Consider the following 19,721-nt stretch of genomic DNA (forward strand, 5'->3'; position numbering starts at 1 on the left):
AGGGTGCTTCTACTCAATACTGAGCAAAAGGATCTTAATTAGAGATGAGCGAACCGGGTTCGGGTTCGAGTCCATCCAAACTTGACCGTTCGGTATTTGATTAGCTAGGGCTGCTGAACTTGAATAAAGCTCTAAGGTTGTCTGGAAAACATGGATACAGCCAATGACTATATCCATGATTTCCACATAGCCTTAGGGCTTTATCCAAGTTCAGCAGCTACCGCTAATCAAATGCTGAAAATTCGGGTTCGGATGGACTCGAGCATGCTCGAGATTCGCTCATCTCTAGTCTTAATTAGTGATGAGCAAATCTACAGTAGGAACAAAGCGAATCGCTTCGTTCCTATCTGTATTTCACTCATTGGGCTGCAGGGTTTTAAAGTGTGCTCCACTTCCTGTCACTTCTCCCCGGGTGCTGGAAAAAAGATGGATCCAATCCTAGGAAACTAAATCCACTCATCACTAATCTTAATATTTACGTGATATTTCAGTTTTTCTTGTTTAATTTGCAAAAATATCAACACTTCTGTTTTTTTTGTCAAGATGGGGTGCAGAGTGTACATTGAGCCAAAAAAAATAAACTTTTTTGAACTTACCAAATGGCTGCAATGAAAGAGTGAAACATTTTAAAGGGGTCTAAATACTTTCCGTACCTACTGTACTTAGCAATAGTGATGAGCATTATTAAAGTGGCTTCCTAGCAGGCAGAGATGGTATTGATCTAGATTGACCAATATCAAGTTAAAATAGAATTAAGAAAAAAGTCATATGCAATTTACACAACAGTTACTAATGAAGCTGTTGTGAGACTGGTATATGAATAACTCTGGGATAAGAGCTGGTCATAGATTTTGCAAGGATTCACAATCTTTTCTATATGGCTCCTGGCAGATAAGTGGTATAAGTATCAAGCCATACATACCCTATTTCTTCAATCTTTCAAATATTGCTTCAATGCAATCCGTTTCATCCCAGCTCAGTTGCATTCATACATTTTAACCCTTTAATTACTTCAGTTCGGTCATGTGATGAATAATGAATCACATGCTTTCTTATGTAGATAAGAGAGCAGTCTCTACACATTTTCTGTGACATGGAGAGAAAAGGAGCTGCTGCACATCACACCTATGGCTGATACCAATTTCGCTAGGCTATGTTTAAAAACCAATGCCAGGATGTTGGTATATAATTTGATCAAACCATATTGCCCCATGTACCACGTGCCAACATCCTGGTGTTTGTTTTTAAACATAGCCTAGCGGCATTAGTGTCAACCATAGGTGTGATGTGCAGCAGCTCCTTTCTCTCCATGTCGCATTCTACACATTCTCTCCTGACAGCTCTCAAATCCCCACTAGAATACTACATTGCTAAATATATTATGAAAAAAGCCAATAATATGTTAGGTGAAATCATAAAATGACTGAAGAATTATAAAACTCCCCTGACTCACACAGTGTGCCTCAACTTCACACTGCCCCCTGCTTGTAAAATGTTGACAGGGAGATAAATATCATAAAGGCTGAATCTGCATCATATAGGAATACACAGAGACTCTGCATTGCCATCTAGGTGACAGAAGTTGCAAGTGCAGTGATGAAACTCCATCCTCTCTGCAAAGGCATCCTGGGAAATGTAGTCTGCATCGTCAGCGGGGAGGAAGAAGCAAGATGGCATTGAACTTCTACACTATTTACTAATAGCCTAATCTGAGCCTGATGTCAGCTTTAGTACTTGGGCAAAATAATATATATATTTTATTTTTATTTTTTTAAAATATACCTATCATTTCAGGATAAGCTGTAGATATTAACAAATTTAAAGTATAAACAAGAGGAAGCACTTGGTTAACTCGGCAGTCAGCTTATCAACTAGCTGCCTTTGAACTCCATGCCAGGTGCCTGGAAAAGCTAAATCCAATCCTGGGAAACTAGTTTTCCAGGACTGGATTCAGCCTTTCTAGGCACCCAGAGCGCCACAGAGTTCAAGGGCAGCAGGCTCATAAGCTGACTGCCAAGCTAACGAAGCACTTCGTTAACACTGTACATTTGCTCATCTCTAAAAGGCTGTCCTGTGTGTACGTAATGAAAATCACTTTCTGGCCATTTTCTATATCGAAATTTTTCCTTTGCAAAATTCAACAATAATTTTAGCCTGCCCCTAGATCTAGCAGCCTAATCTCTATATGATGGCTCCCAAACATTGCACACACAAAAGAGAGGATCCGCATTTACTACATTATATAAAAATAACAGCAGCATTGGGGAGATTATAGTGCAGTACTGAACAATCTAAGCTGCGACTAAAGCACTGCGTTCAATCTTATACTTACTGTACGCTCATATACTCCCTTATCCAGCTATTCCCATACCATAGGACAGCATGTAACTGATACCTCAGTAAGTTAATATAGTTACATCTCAGGATAGATATGAGCTGTTTTCAATATGAAACTACTGGCAACAGAGTGTATAACATTACAAATGCAATACAGTTAGTCAGACTGTCAGAATACCCATCATCTAATGTTCATAATTTAAAGTACAACTCCGGCCAAAACTATTTTTTAATATGTTATTACTTACGGAAAGTTAGGCAAACTTCTAATGTACATTAATTATGGGAAATGCACATATAGGGCTATTTCCCTTAATTTAGTAGATCATGGAGACTTTAGATTCTCTAAAAAAAAAAATTGACATCACAAACCGGGGGTATAATTCTAATGGAGTGTCCAGCAGGGGCGCACTATATATAGAAGTCAATGAGTACCATTGACTTTTATATATAGTGCACCCCTGCTGGACACTCCATTGGAATTACAATGGATGTGTATGTAAATGTAATATACAGTGTTTTTGATTGAATACATTTATGGAATACTTTGGGGAACAAGTGTCCTTGCTGCCCAAAGTAATCCATAAATGTATTTAACCAGTATGTTTGGAGGGCACCGAGCAGGGAGGGAGAGAGATGTATCTACCTCCCCCCTCCCTCCCTGCTCGGTGCTGCTGCCACCACATATACACAGTACTATTCCTCCCATCATCTGCTCTTCTTCCGGGATCCGGCATCTGATGGCTGACTCCCCGCCCAGCTGCCGCTGTCACATACCGTCTCCCGGTCAGCTACAACGCACATCACCTGCTCACACTATTAGCAGGTGATGAGAGTTGTAGTTCAGTGTATATACACCAGTCCAGGGAGGCGGCGGGCGATTGGCGGGCTTACGGTTGATGGAACTCAGCCCTGGTACTATTGCCCCATCATCTGCTGATAGTATGAGCAGATGATGGGAGGAATAGTACTGTGTATATGTGGTGGCGGCAGCAGCACCGAGCAGAGAGGGAGGGGGAGGTAGATACACCTCTCTCACTCCCTGCTTGGTGCCCTCCAAACGTACTGGTTAAATACATTTATGGATTACTTTGGGGAACAAGTGTCCTTGCTCCCCAAAGTATTCCATAAATGTATTCAATCAAAAACACTGTATATTACACTTACATACACATCCATTACACTTACATACACATCCATTGTAATTCCAATGGAATGTCCAGCAGTGGCGCACTATATATAGAAGTCAATGGTACTCATTGACTTCTATATATAGTGCGCCCCTGCTGGACACTCCATTGTAATTACACCCCCGGTTCGTGACATCACGAGAATCTGAAGTTTCCCTGAACTACTAAATTAAGGGAAATAGCCCTATATGTGCATTTCCCATAATTAATGTACAATAGAAATTTGTCTAACTTTACATAAGTAATAACATATTAAAAAATAGTTTTGGCCAGACTTCTCCTTTAAATGACAGTCCCAGAGTCATTAGGGCAGTGTCTGTCCGTTCAGAGTCACAGAGCCTGTGCTGGGGTAGTGTTTATCTATCCCAAGTCACAGAGCCTGTGCTGTGTACCAGCTTAGCAGAACTCTGGCCACACTTCCTTCTCTGTGATTGACGTGCCTGTGTTTCAGTGCTGCTTGGTTTAATGTCACAGGTAGGTGGTGTGATTGGCGCAGTGCTGGGCAGATACGCAACACAGGCTCTGTGATTTGGTAACAGATGGATACTATCCCAATGACTCTGGGCGAGTCAGTTGCATACTGCACATGGCCAGACTAAAATGTAATAACAGGGCAGCAGTTAGTTTGAAAGCCTTAGCACTTGTACATATGTAATTTGTTAACGTCCTACACCCAGTTTCCAGGAGTTTCATATTAAAACTACTGGTGACAGGTTCCCTTTGGTTATAACCTGAATAAAAATGCATACTTCAGAACAAAAAAAAAAATACTATGAAACAATCATCCAAAATAGGAGGAAGTTTCTTCCAGTAATGATATTGCTTTACCTTTAAATCAGTTTTCCAGTATTCTGATTATTTAACCACAGTGACTGATATTAGATGGCATCCCAGCAATTTTGAATACATCCAGAGCCCAGTGATTCTAAAGCTGTATGTGGGTCTTAAGTAGCACCACATATTTTTTTTTTTATAATTCTATTTAAATTTTCAGAAAGGTTACCAATATTTTACACAAATGTCCTACAAGTGTCTAGCTTGCTGTGAATCAAGTCAGGTTCTCTTGCAGCCACAGAACAGTGATACAGAATAATGAATCATTCTTTATAGGCTTTTCACCTGGTATTAAATTGCACAGACAATATTTAGTGATTGTATGATTTCTATAAATGATGTAACACTGGTGACTCGTGCTGATTCATTTGAGACGGGTGACACTGATGGCTGCATCCAGGGGCGTAGCTAATGTCTCCTGGGCCCTGGTGCGAGAGGCCAACTTGGGCCCCCCCCCTCCTTTCACGACCAAGTGATGCTATTGTTGTGTGTGTGTGTATATATATATATATATATATATATATATATATATATATATATATATATATATATACACACACAGTGGTGCCTTGGATTATGAGCATAATTAGTTCCAGGACCGTGCTTGTAATCCAAATCCACTCTTAAACCAAAGCAAATTTTCCTATAAGAAATCATGTAAATGCAGACAATTGGTTCCACACCCCAAATATATTTATTATTCTGTACTGTACAGTAATGGAGAGGATGGGAAACACAAGGGCTGACAGAGACTGCAGGGAGCATGAAGGAATGAGCAGGGCAGATGTGGGCACATACATGCGGCACTCTCTGTCTGGGGAGAGAGGGGTTACAGCTATGGAGAGATTACCCCCCCACACACAGTCCTGTCCCCTGATGTAAGCCCCAGCCTGAAGGGGATCTGCTATGATTTGGAAGGTGTTTAGAGTACAGTGCTGTAGACCCCGCTATGCAGGCCATGCCCCTTCTCCACTCGCGCTCCCACCCAATACAGGAAGTTCTCAAACCAAAGCAATGCTCTTAAACCAAGTCACAATTTTGAAAAACTGTGAGCTCTTAAACCAAAACGCTCTTAAACGAAGTTACTCTTAAACCAAGGTACCACTGTATATATATATATATATATATATATATATATATATATATATATATATATATATATACACACACACCAAGACAGATATTACCTATTACCGCCATACTGTTACCGACCAAATCCTGTATACTGAGACCAATATTACCAGTAATACCAGTATATAGGGAGGAAACATTACCGCCACACCACAACCATCACCACCATATTGTTACTGACCAAATCCAGTATACTAAATCACCTCATCCAGTCATATAGAGGTGGCCCCAGCTCTACACAGGCTCTATACACCATATACATTACTGTGCAGTTATATCAGGTGACTCACAGGACGTCTTTTCTGATCGGAGTTCTTTCCTTTTCATCTTCTTCTCCATCCGTCCTAGGCCGTTATGAGAACTTCTCCGAGCCACGAATCCACAGAATCTGCCAGACATATTAGGCTCCACACTCTGACACCATCTCCATCTCTCTACACACTGCACATCTGTACTGTCCCCTTTACACACTCCTTTAGTGGGTAGCCTGACTCTATGTGACCTCCTAATATATGCCCCCCTCTGTGTATTCCCTCTCCCCCTATGTTGCCCCCCCAAATAGATGGCCCCCTCTACCCCCTCCCTTATAGATGGCCCCCTCTCTCCTCACCCTCCCTTATGGATGGTCCCCTCTCCCCCCACCCTCCCTTATGAATGGCCCCCTCTCCCCCCCCCCCTCCCTTATAGATGGTCCCCTTCCCCCCCCCCCCTCCCTTATAGATGGTCCCCTTCCCCCCCCCCCTCCCTTATAGATGGTCCCCTTTCCCCCCCTTTATAGATGGTCCCCTTCCTCCCTCCCTTATAGATGGTCCCCTTTCCCCCCCCCCACCCTCATAGATGCCCCCCTCCTTTCCCCCCACCCTCATAGATGCCCCCCTTCTTCCCCCCCCCCCCCCTCATAGATGGCCCCCTCTTTCCCCCCCCACCCTCATAGATGGCCCCCTCTTTCCCCCCCACCCTCATAGATGGCCCCCTCCTTTCCCCCCACCCTCATAGATGGCCCCCTCCTTTCCCCCCACCCTCATAGATGGCCCCCTCCTTTCCCCCCACCCGTACAGGCTGATAAAAAAACAAAACTTAACTCACCTGACATCGCGCTCCCACGTTGATCCTCACTCCTTCGCCTTCGGTCTGTCCCCGGCTGCTGCGCGGCTGCCGGGGGTGTCGTGTCTTATCCCCGGCAGCGCGCGCATCCCAGAACTCCCTGCGCGCCGGAAACCGGAAGTCAGGGCCCAAGGCGCGCAGGGAGTTCTGGGATGCGCGCGCTGCCGGGGGTAAGACGCGACACCCCCGGCAGCCGCGCAGCAGCCGTGGGAAAGACGGAGCCAGACTCTTGTGACCGCAAGCAAAACAATGCTTGCGGTCACAAGAGCGATTGATCGGGGGGGCCCCGCGGGCCCCCCTTGTGGCGGGGCGACCCCCGCGACCACGGTGGCTACGCCACTGGCTGCATCCACACGTCTGTATATTACATTGCTATGGAGATTTAAACATTTCCCCCACTGCGGGGAAATAATCCAGCCATTCTCGGTCCGTAGGTCTGCAAAATATACAGATGTGTGAATGCAGCCCAAAGCCCCTTTTACACGGCCCAATATTCACAGCAAGCGAGCGCCAACCTGTCAGATTGGCGCTTTCTTGCTTCTCATTCCGCTGCCTGCGCTATTACACTATTATAGCGATCCCTAGATCGTCTGGGCAGCCCATAGAAGATAGGAGCGGCAGCAGCAAATTGCAGCTATTACACAGAGCGACAACAGCAGATTGTTGCTATCTTAGTCATTTGTCTTACAACATATTGAAAAACAACGATCAGCCGACATTGTTCATGTTGTCTGATTGTTGGCTTTTGTAATGCTGTGTTTACACGAAACGATAATTGGCCCGATCGTACGATTAACGTCGGAGTAACAATTTTTTTTTTTTCAGAACGATCAGTGTTTTTTCGTTTTGCGATCGTAGGAAAAATCACACATAGGAAAAATCGGTGAACGACTGTTTACACAGAACGATATGCGAATTCTTTGTGAACGACGATTTGAGAACATGTTGTAAGATCAAAATGAACGATTTTTCGTTCGTCATTTGATCGTTCGCTGTGTTTACACGTATGATTATCGTTCGAATTTGATCCTTATCGTGCAAATTCGCACAATAATCGTTACGTGTAATTGCAGCATAACACAAAGCGATTATTGGCTATGATGGCCAGTAATCCTTTAGTTTTAATAGTCTTCCCTATTACACAAATTGTGCCATAAGGTAGTTTGAGAAGCAGGCAGCCAAAAGTAAAAAGGGGGAATGAAAACAGGAACTACATACGAAAAAGGAAAACTTCAGGAACTAATTTTTTTAAAACTTGAAATATATATTTTTATGGTAAACTGAAAGGTTGTGTTAAGACCTTTTTCAAGGTTGCTTAGTTTTTATTGGGTTTCATACCACATGGCTTCTGAGGCCTCTATAAATCAGAAAAATACCAAAGAGTGATACCAATATATACCTACAGAGGGGTCAGTTTCTGGACATATCCATGTTACTTTGGGCGAGTTAGCTCTGGAGCAGCCAAAGCACTAGGCTACTGACACTGCAGTTATCAGCTTAGTAGTTCACCGCTCGAGCCGTTCCAGAGCACATTGCATCATGAAGTTTTAAAAGTTTCATAAAACATTTGATGTCAGAAATGAAAGGAACAAACACTAACCCTTTTTCTAAAAATTGAGGGTATCCTAGTGGTAAAATCCCAACAAAGCAGCTCATTACATATCCTGTGGCTGGGTATTTGTCTTTAATGGGACAACCCAATCAGTGTACACACCTCCATTATGACATCTTTTACCTGTTTGTGAACATTTTTAGTTTGTTTTCCACTCTCATGTGACCAAATTTTTGTTTTGAAGGGAACCAATCAGCCTTTCAGATTTTTCCTGCATCACTGTATAAAGCTGTTGTGAGGTTCGCAGCATGTATTGGCTGTGGCAGAAGCTTTACACAGGAGAAAATATAAGTTAAAATCCTCTGGCTTGTGGTAGGCAGAGGCGGGTAGGTAGTCGTCTAGGCGGCTCCCTGCCAGTGTCTAGTCACCATACTCTGCATATCAGTATGCTTGGCAGGAATTGATTGACAGGCCGGTTACTGGCCTCTCTGCCTGTCACTCATCCCATCGAGCGTGCTGACAGGCAGAGAGCGGTGACGACCACAAGGGCAGGGAGTCGCCCAGATGACTACCTGCCTGCCGCGCTCGAGGATTCTAACTTCATTTTGTGGGGTATAAAGCTGTTACTGCAGCCAGTATGCGCCACGAGCTACACAGCAACTTTATACGGTGAAGCAGGAAACCAAATCAGCCCAATTGAACTGAGTGGTTCCCCGTTAGTACGTATTAAAATGCTACATGGTTTCATTTTGCTTCACAATAGTTGAAAGAAGAGCATAATGTTAAGGAGCTACTGGATTTATACTTGTAACAAAGTAACAAAGTTTCTTAAAATGATCTCAATGCTTAGACATACAGAAAGGTCATAGGTTGTCCTTAAAATGAAACTAGCAGGAGTAAGACAGATCTAACCTGCTGCTAGATTGTAATAGAGCAGGGGACAGGGAGTGTAGCCATACATTTATTTCAAATTTACATACTTCCCTACCAAAATAGGGATACTCTAAGCAGCAGTAAAAGGCAAGAGCTTTAGAAATAAGCTAAGAAATATACATATAGAACCTACTTTAGGCAGGTTACAACAGAGGTTAAAAACTATAAAAATATATTATACTGTCATTTGTATAAAAACATACTAAACTACATTTAAAGGGGTATTCTCAACTAACATAGCTAAATGTGTAGAGCATGTCAAGTAAAATATTTTGCAAATATATTAATTTAGCAAAGGTTGCCTCCTTCTCCTGCTATGCTGCTCTTTCACCTCCCATTGTTGACAGTTGTCTAGGTTACCGACCACAACTCTGCTCTGGCTGGTATATAGCTATAATGTTGATGTATAGAGCTACAGTGTTTACATATTTACATGTTTTATAGTATATAAACTACATCCTTATACACACCCTTTAGGCCACTGTTTTAAGGCAAGGGTGGTGGTTAGTAACCTGGACAATGAGCTGAAAACAATGGGAGGTAAAGAGCAGCAAGAGAAGGAAGCAAGTTAGCTAAATGAACTTGCAACTATACATAACTATATTCTAACATTCATAGGAACTAATTAATATATAACTATATAAGCAGAGAGGAGAAAGGAGTTTTTTAGCCATAATAGACTGATAAGCTACCCACCGCGAATGGAGGCAAACATTTTTCACAGCGTAAAGCGGCGCCAGACAAATGAGCTGCATGGGTGCCGGGTGTGAGCACCACCCCTAAGTGACTGATGAGCTATTCTGAAATCCAGATTTGAAGTTGCAGATTCAATGCAAAGTAAGTCTGGGCCATCAAATCTGCTGCAGATTCAAATCTGCTGCCGATCTTGTACATGTGAACGCACCCTTAAAGTATGCCTGTAATTAGAAGAAACTTTCACATGTCGCAAAGACAGAAATACAAAGGAAATGATCAGCACATCCTATGGAACTATTATAACTATGCAAGTGCACGCTGCCATGGTTGAAATAAAAGAAGCAACAACACACTGCAAATGCCAAAATATATGCACAGAATATTTAAATTGCTAAATTGCTATACAAAAATGCTAAGAAAAGCAGTATTGAAGTGTGCTCCTGTACTTTGTTTTTGCTTGTGTTGCAGAGATGAAAAAGTTTTGATTGGTCAGGGTCTGCTCAGACCCCCACTAGGAGTGCTTCTCCTAGTTTAGAGATCGGTTATGGGCTTTGCTACCAGGCTTACTGTCTCACTGCACAAGACTAGCTCCAAAAACAAATAATGGATATTACATTGAAAGCGGAGTGCTTACTTAACACGGCTCGTTTCAGAAATCAGTGAGGATTTGAAGAAAAAGAATTTGGATTGGCAGAGGTCTGTTTAGTCTAATGACAGGGTGAGTTTAACACGCATTTCCACTTTTTCCTTACATACAAATCCACGACTTGTCCTCTTCTGTTCCATATATTGGTTAGCCACTACAGCTTTCACAGGAGGTTACCAACCACCCTTCCCAGACTTCTGAACAACAAATCTGCCTAGATATGCACCTCTCCCATATTACTTCATAACTAGAGATGAGCGAACCTCAAGCATGCTCGAGTCCATCCGAACCAGATTGTTCGGCATTTGATTAGCCGGGGCTGCTGAAGTTGGATAAAGCTCCAAGGTTGTCTGGAAAACATGGATACAGCCAATGACTATATCCATGTTTTTTTAGATCGGATGGACTCGAGCATACTCGAGGTTCGCTCATCTCTATTCATAACTATTCAGGAACTCTAGGAAAATTGAGTGTTAACTTTTGGGTATCCTTTAACCAGCAATATTTTTGCAGAAGAGGAAAACAGATTTATAAGTGATTTTATTATTATTTAGAGTGAAATTGATCAGACTTAACTGGATTTAGTGTGTTTTTCCCTTTCTTCTAAAGTGACACCATCATTAGTTGGCTGTACATATTTCATTCTGCCACATCACACCAGCACCACGTTAAAATATATACAGCCAGGTAATGCTGGTGACAGGCAAGAAAACATTGCTGCACATGTATTTAATAAAAGGGCATGTTTATTGTGTTTACAAACAAGTTTCAAAAACAAAAAGGAAAACATGTATGACTTTACTACTACCTAGTAGTATTTTTTTTCCAAAATGCCAACAGGCCCTCAAGCTGTATGAAGGTCATCTAAAGATTTATTAGAAAATCAACACGGTTCCACTCACAGTTCACCAAGACAGTTCTAAAACTAACATGTTTAGACAAACAAAAAAAAAATTAAGAAGACTAATTTTTGATGTATTTTGATTTTTATATATTTTGACGGAGATAGCAAAAAGGATTTCAAGCAAGAACCGTCACACATTGATGTCCTGCATTTCACAAATTCCATTTTACTTTGGAACAAAAAAATTCATCTTCATCAATTTTTTCCAACGTAAAAAAAAATATTTGAAAACCATTAGGAATTAAATGTGTTTTCTTTTCTTTAACAAATTAAGAAGAGGCCGTAATTTTCAGCATAACACTGCTGCTTACTTTTCTCCAAAGCATTAGTGTTTTTTTTTCTATTTGGCTATTAAATTTTATCTACAATATTCAACAAGTACATTGCAGGCAAGAATTTAGGACAATTTCAATAGAAACACCCCTTTTTATCGAAAATACAGCAGTGTTTAAAGGACATTTTCTTTTTTTCATCATATATAAGGAAACTTCCCTTCTATGAACAGGAACAAAATATCTATAAACCTTGTAAACAGATCTGTATCATTTATAACATAAATAATCAAATGAACATCCCAGGGCCCCAGAAATAATAATAATAATGAGGATCAATATAAACTAGAGCATTGCTAACACACTGTCCAGGCCAATGATTGTTTAGTGTAACTGATGTTCTGCAGGTCACTTTTGCTGGGTTACGATTTATCAGTCAGAGGTCATCCCAATAAGCCCATCCCTTTCCTTCCCGAGAAAAGCACCCTCAGTCTGGCAGAAAGCATTTTTTTAAAAAAATAAATCTACATTCATACAAGTGTGTCTTCATTTGAAGTCCATAAGGCAGGCTCGCTCACCTGCCTGTCACAATGTGTGAAAAGGACCCAGTGTTCTTTGCAAATCAGCTAGAATCTTAACATTCATCTTACAATCAGAGTGAAGTCTCCAGACTATGTAGTGGACTGCCTGGGGATGAAGAGGTAGCTGACTTGTTCGGTTCTATTGTAAGATGTATTCCACTATCGACCGCATTGTTATTTTTATTTGGAGAGGGTGGAGGAGTAGAGTGACGTTTTGTGGGAGCATCATCTTCAGCATCTGTGTCATCAATGAGCGGAATATGAGGCTCAGAGTCTTCTATTCTAAACTCCGGGTGTGTCATGAAATTGTGGATTGAGCTTCGTGACTCAGGTTTTTCCAGTCCTTCATACAGAGAACTACGAAATGCATTCACCACTCGAATCTAAAAGGTCACAAAATAAAAAAAAATAAAAAATAAAAAAAAAAAAGAGAAAAGGAAAAGAAAGTATATTAAAGAGAAGTAGTATTGTATATACGGAAATGGTTGTTGTGTGAATCTGAACTCACAAATACTAAACAATGAACTCAAAACTGTGCAAAATGCAGTGTGGACTTGCAACATACTGTAATAAATAAAGGAATAAAAAACATTTTGGTCATTACAGACTGAAGCCAACAGTGATGGTTTGTGGCAGATAACGTATGTGAAAACTTTACAGCCATAGTTACCAAGCACTATTCCATTCTATGTAATTAGGTGCTGCAAAAATATTTTAGTGTGTGCAAAAAAACTTTCAAATGTTTTTTTCACAGATACATTTAGGAAAAAAAATTAACAACCTTAGCACAACAGGTAAACCAATTCTCATGCCAGGAATTAGGATACCAACTATAAAGCCAAGCATATGTAAGCTGAATGGTACAATGAGCTTGAAGCTGCAGAAAACCATGCAAAAAAAATTAATTGTGTAAAATACCTCACAAATGTAAACATTCGAGTATATACCAGATTTGCTTTAAACAAATCTCCAAAACCCAAAAATGGGCAGAAAATTTGCAGCAGAGTATTGATCTTAACTGTATTTAAGAGTATTTACATATCTATCTATCTAAGGGTCCATTTACACAGAAAGATTATCTGACAGATTGTCTGCCAAAGATTTGAAGCCAAAGCCAGGAATGGATTTAAAAAGAGGAAAAATCTCAGGCTTTCCTTTATGACCTGATCTCTGTTTATAGTCTGTTTCTGGCTTTGGCTTCAAATCTTTGGCAGATAATCTTTCTGTGTAAATGGACCCTAATTCTGCATGTATTATTTAGTTTACTTTATGTTTTATACCTAGTTTCAACTTGTGTTTTCTGGCTTGTTGTCAGGAAACGGAAACTTCCACTGTTTACATCCAGAGACTGTAAAAATTATCCTAGCCTAATGTTAACTACTCTGAGGGTTCTTACTAAGTATGAGAATAGGGTGCTATACCCAGCAGCAGTACAAATCTGTTGGGTCAGTTTCTCAGGAATGTATCATTTCACTTACAAGAAGCAGACACCTTATGAGGAAGTGAATGTACATTAGAAAGTTGTATAAAAGGCTACAAATCAACCTATTTTCATTATTCCAAAATCAAATCAAAGTTTAACTGCAGTCTTGAAATGAAATATAAAAATTAGTTCTGTCTCTACATCTCCAACTGTGTCTCTCCATGGAGTACATGCACATAAGCATGCACTTTTGTATCTTTACCCTTTTTATGGCGAAAACACATCCAGTATATTAACAAAGTGAAAGAGTGGTTCAATTGACTAAAACTGTCTGCTATCAGAAAGACACAGGTCTGTGCACTTCAAAGTAACTAAGAAATTATAAAACAGTGGGAATACCCTTTAAATGGTCACCGTCATTAAAAAAACAACAAAAAAACATTTGACACATTGTAGAGACATGTCAAGTTTTGATCAGTCAAGGTCTGAATGTTGAGACACCAACCGATTGCTAGAATGAGCGGGAAAAAGTGCACGCTAATAATCGTCTCTCCTGGCTCTGTGCCAGGTGACAGACTGAATCCCAAATTTTACTGACAACCAGAAGGCAGAAAGCACATTAAGCATATACTCGAAAATTTACTATGCCATAGTTTTCCAAATATACAAATACATCTATATATATAAAACAGAAATAAAATGACGCAAAAAAATAAAAATAAAAACGTGCAGGATCTCAGTGTTAAGCTTGCGTTTGCTAATAATCAAACCAGTTAAAAAGCCCTCTAAAAATAAACACATGGGGTGTATTATCCTTGTGAAGGGAAAGCATTATGAGCAGCCTGAACAATGAGCTTACTGAGGAGAAAATGAGAAACGTTAGGTGTGTGAATTAGGATGTGTTAATTTCATGCACTTAGGAACACACACTCACACCCCACAGTAGTAGAAGCGGTAGAGGAGGAAAACACTACATGTGTAGGGGTAGAAATATTTGTTACATCATGATGCTGGCTGGCGATGGAGGGTTGCCGCCTTAAAGCCCCCTGAATGGAACTTCCACTTTGGAAAGCATTCACTACATCCATCTGCAAGGAATCAGAGATTGTGACAGCTTGCTCAGCAAGAGAGAGAGAGAACAAGAGAAAGGACCATCCCATCTACAACAAATAAAGATAAAAGAAAAGAAAAAAAAAAGCAAAAAAGAGAAAAAGGCACTTTATAGAGCAGCTAATAAAAGCAAATTGAAGAAAAGGTAAAAGGAAGATCATGGGAAACTAGAGAGATACTTTCAAGCGTTTAGAGGAAAATATAGACAAGGGAGAGATCGCACACACGCATACCATTCTCAATTCAACCTAGTTATCCTAGCAAATCAGCTATGAGCCCTTATGTTCTCCCCTAATATAACTCTTCCAGCACTCATGACCATACCTGGGTTTGGATTCTGTTCAAGCCCCTAAACCATAAGATCTGACCACGTCGCAGCTCTCTTTCTGCATGGTCAATCTCTTCTGCGTCCTCAGCAAGCTCCTCTTCAGGAATTTCATCCTTGTGTGTCCCATGACCTGCTTCTTTAAGGAACTTTAAACGACTTGTTGGTATTGTTGTTACCAGCTAAATAAAAGGTAAAAATCTGATTAGCTACAGATGTGTGGCAGGTGTAAGCCAGAAATACCCAACAATCACATATAAAATACAACCCCAATTCCCAAAAATGTTGGGTCACTGTATAAAACGTAAATATATGCAGTGCAATTTGCAAATCTCATAGACCCATGTTTCAGTCACACTAACACAGAACACATGCCACATGTTGAAAGAGAAATGAAAGAATGGCAGGCAGATGGCAGCAAGAGCTATAGTCCTGCTCCCAATGTACCAAATTATCTTACTATAACAGAGGATTGCCTTCCTCCTTAGTCTCCTGCCCTACAGGAACTTAGCAGCAGGTTAGATTCTTTTTGTAGTTTCTAACTGTTCATGACTTCATATAACTTCTCACTTAAGAAATCCGATAAGTGTTCTATGTTTTTTGTAAACAACAGAGTCTGTGGGACTGCAAATGCCAACATTTTTTGGAACTGGGGTTTATACCCACACTTTCATTTTATAATGAAATTCTAAAGCTACAAAACCATACACCTTAAAGGACAACTCCCGCGGGACCCCCCAAAAAAAAAAACACAGACACACACAGACACCATACTCGCCATCTCTCCGGTGACGATCGCCACTCGATTCGCCCGCCGTCCGCCTCTCCGTCGCCGCCATCCAGCGATGTCTCCAACTTCCGGGTCCAGGGGATGGAAAAGGCTGCCAGTGCGCTTGCGCACCGGCAGCCTTTTCATTGGCTGGAGCGCATCACATGGCTTCCAGCAAGCTCAGCCAATCAGGGCTGAGCAAGCTGGAAGCCATGTGATGCGCTCCAGCCAATGAAAAGGCTGCTGGTGCGCATGTGCACCAGCAGCCTTTTCATCCCCATTCACTTTGCATGAAGACGCCGAGGAGGAAGAAGACCCGGACCGCCCCTCGGCTCTGACGTCGTCGTCACCAGATGCCGCCCCGGAGAAGAGGACCGTGACGATCGTAATAGGTAATGTATACATTCCTTAACTTCCGGGGTGGGGGTTCGGGGGTCCGAAAGTGGGGGAAGGGGGCCAGGCCGGGTATTTAACCACATTACAAAGTTATATAACTTTGTAATGTGTGTTAAATGAGCAAAAAAAAATTTTTGTGGGAGTTGTCCTTTAAGTATGCAACATGTATAATACGGAGATAGAGCTCAAGCCATTTCAGATATCTAAGCAATGTAGCCTGTATTATAAAAACGTAAACATGTCAGTGCTATTAACACAAACATAACAGCTAAAGAGGCTAGAAGACTACATGCATGGGCATCAATTAATTTCTTTAACTACACGAGACATTGAAAAGCATGGTGTGCACAGAAATTTACATTACCTGGCCCCATAGCAATGTTCCCATACCCAGGAAAACTGACCACAGCCATTGATCTACTGTCAGTTCTGTACAACTGAAAGGCTTTCCACCAAACTGCACAATTATAATCTAGAAGAGAAGACCATGAATCAGCAGCCAATAAACACACTATTCATAGCAGTCATGTTTGTCAATTAAAACATCCTAGTCATCAGAAAGACTTATACATTATCTTCTCAGTAAAATCAATAGGATTAAAACACATAAAACATTTCACAAAGGACTGAATGACTAATAGAATAATCACTTCACATCTAGTCACACATAAGGTTTATTTATCAGCATGATATGTACAGGTCTCTGTTCCGGAAGAAAAAAAAAAATGTCATCTTAATTAAGTGCCTCCTTATAGATGCCTCTCTCTTATCCCTGTCTTTATGATGGATCTCTTCAAGATGAATGAGTACTTTGAGGAGATGTAAAAACGTTTTAAGAATAATATCGCTAAATCGATGATCTCAACATGTCCACAACACTCTAGTGAGGATTTTTGCTATAATATCAATATTCTTATTGACAGACACTGTACATATAAACCACTGGAGGTAAATTCTTTAAGTGATAATGTAACGTTAGTTTTTATAATATTACACAAAATAAGTCAACAACAAGTACCAGGCAGACACTTACCTGTATAATAAAAGTACCTAATACAATGCTGCAGAAGATTATATTATTAAATATCCCCTCAAATACATTCCTTTCACCATGAATCTTCCTTGCATTGATTTCATTAAATAGCTGCATCATAACAAATGTGTTGAATACAATGGTATAATGTTGGGAGGGAGGTGCATGGAGAGGGGCATTTCGCCCACTATCAATATCAAATAGTTTTTCCCCTGCAATACAAAAAAAAAGTCCTCTATCATTTAGATTTACTTATTAAGCAAGTACTCAATAGACACAGTATAATCTCAATGCATGTTTGCACAGCTAAAAATCTTCCACAGTACATAAAGTAAAAAAGCTTGACTATGAATGGTTTATGCTACCTGACCTTTGACTGCAGTCATCTTTCAAAACCACCTACATGGCTTTGTCTTTTCAGATACTACCTGACCTTTACAACCATCAATGCATATTTATCAGATTACCTTTCCTATAAAAAGGTACTGACTCTAGATTGCTTTATTGAGAATTCTTCATAAAAAGTGTACCCACTGTTCAGAGTTTAGACTTTATGCCTTTTCTTATGCCTTCAAAGTAAGACGTTTTCATTCAGCCATCCCAGTTATGGTGCATTTACACAGGCAGATTTATCTGACAGATTTTTAAAGCCAAAGCCAAGAACAGACCATAAACAGGAAACGGGTCATAAAAGAAAGGCTGAGATTTCTCCTCTTTTCAAATCCATTCTTCGTTTTGGCTTCCAAAATCTGTCAGATAAATCTGCCTGTGTAAACGCACCATTATATAAACCAATCAGCAATATCATTAATATCACCTGCCTACATCTTTGCCCATTAAGGCATGTACTTCACAAGGCCTCTTAAGGAGTCCTCTGGTACCATGATATTGACTGCAGATTCTTTACGTCCTGTAAGCTGTGAGGTGGGGCATGGAATGGACAATTTGACCAAAAAATCTCACACGTGCTTGATCAGATGAGATTTTAAGGCTACTTGTCATAAAGATTACTTGGTGTGCAGTCACAGCTGGCAAGCAGAGAGCATGCAGATATGGACAAGGAATCGGTGACAGGAACCCTTTAAAGACATTCAAAAGGTCGCAATTTTTCTAGCTTTCAAAACATTAGTTTAAAAAAGGGATTTTCCAGGCACTTCCCATCCGTTGTTAGGTGGTGGGTTACTGCAGCTCAGTTCCTAGGAGCTGTGCTGAAGTAACCCAACACCACTACTACACAACAGTCAGCTGTGTGCACGTCAAACCTCTTGTGGACAGACTATTTTTGAGTCGACACCCAACAGCTGTGCCATATACTGCACATAAAGGTACTATTAAAAGAGACTCTGTACCCACAATCTGCCCCCCCCCCCCCCCCCAAACCGCAGATAGCGGCATTTAATCCAAGATCTGTCCTGGGGTCTGTTCGGCAGGTGATGCAGTTATTGTCATAAAAAACAACTTTTAAACTTGCAGCCCTGTGCCAAACTGGCGTGGCCTAGGCTGTGTATGCATTAGGCTGGCACAACTTCTGTCCCTCCTCTCCGCCCTCTTCATCATTAGGAATGCTCCAGGCAGGTATTCTCCTCCTATTCCTCACCTGTGTAAGCACGGCATTTGGGCTGGATCGTTAAGGCAGTGTTCACTGTAAAGGGAAAGTAAATATCCTGCCAGTGGCATTCCTAATGATGAGGAGGGTGGGAAGGAGGGACGGAGGGGTGGTGCAAAGTTAGGGCACAGATACTCTAGGCCTTGGTTGTTTGGACAATAACTGCATCACCTGCCGAACTGACCCCAGGGCAGATCTTGGATTAAAAGCAGCTATCCGAAGGTACAAGTGGTTTGGGGAGTCAGATTGTGGGTACAGAGTCGCTTTAATGATATAAAAAAAACTATATATACATACACACATCTATCTGTATAAAAAAAGTAAAGAATACGTAGTAATAAAAAAGTACATAGTGAGAAGATTAATGCTGCTGTACTTACCTACAAATAAAAGAGTGAAGACCACAACTAACTGGTAGACGGCATGGCCTAAAATGTTTTTCATCATTGTACGAGATATGAGAGGTTTATTTCTTCCATAGGGTTTTCTCAACAACAGAGATTCGGTTGGGGGCTCAGTTGCCAGAGCAAGTGATGCAAAAGTGTCCATAATAAGATTAACCCATAACATCTGCACGGCTTTAAGTGGTGAGTCCTGTTAAATGGACCACAATGCATACATATATATGAACAATTGTAAAATTACTTAACTGGACAGTGGCTCTTGGCATGGTTAGTTAGATTATAAGCAATATATAATATCCTGGGAAGAAAGAACATTTGGCATTAAGTACATGTCACTATCATAACAATGATCCTGCTGTATTTAGGAAATTCCATTTCACCACTTCCTAGCACCATACTATACCAGGGTTATGAGGCTGTGAGGCTACATGAGATTTAGACCAATCTCGATTTGACACTGTCATGTCAGATATTA

The 19,721-nt window shown here is 40.8% G+C and overlaps 1 protein-coding gene across 7 annotated transcripts in view; it reads right to left on the minus strand.

The window, feature by feature from the left end:
• Positions 1-11,151: 11,151 nt before the first annotated feature.
• ATP2B1 (ATPase plasma membrane Ca2+ transporting 1) overlaps positions 11,152-19,721 on the minus strand; it is a 100,316-nt gene continuing 91,746 nt past the window's right edge. For 5 of the 7 annotated variants that reach the window (XM_069974188.1, XM_069974200.1, XM_069974191.1 and 2 more), the window contains exons 17-22: positions 19,223-19,436; positions 17,237-17,448; positions 16,568-16,675; positions 15,038-15,220; positions 14,605-14,691; positions 11,152-12,563 (exon numbers count right to left, since the gene is read on the minus strand). In XM_069974188.1, coding sequence (XP_069830289.1) covers positions 12,252-12,563; positions 14,605-14,691; positions 15,038-15,220; positions 16,568-16,675; positions 17,237-17,448; positions 19,223-19,436 — 1,116 coding nt within the window. In that variant the 3' untranslated portion in view covers positions 11,152-12,251. Of the gene's footprint in view, positions 12,564-14,537; positions 14,692-15,037; positions 15,221-16,567; positions 16,676-17,236; positions 17,449-19,222; positions 19,437-19,721 lie in introns of all 7 variants that reach the window. The other 2 variants (XM_069974206.1, XM_069974205.1) reach the window with 2 other exon arrangements.

Source organism: Dendropsophus ebraccatus, chromosome 1 (genome assembly GCF_027789765.1).
Source record: "Dendropsophus ebraccatus isolate aDenEbr1 chromosome 1, aDenEbr1.pat, whole genome shotgun sequence".
NCBI classification, from domain to species: Eukaryota; Metazoa; Chordata; class Amphibia; order Anura; family Hylidae; genus Dendropsophus; species Dendropsophus ebraccatus.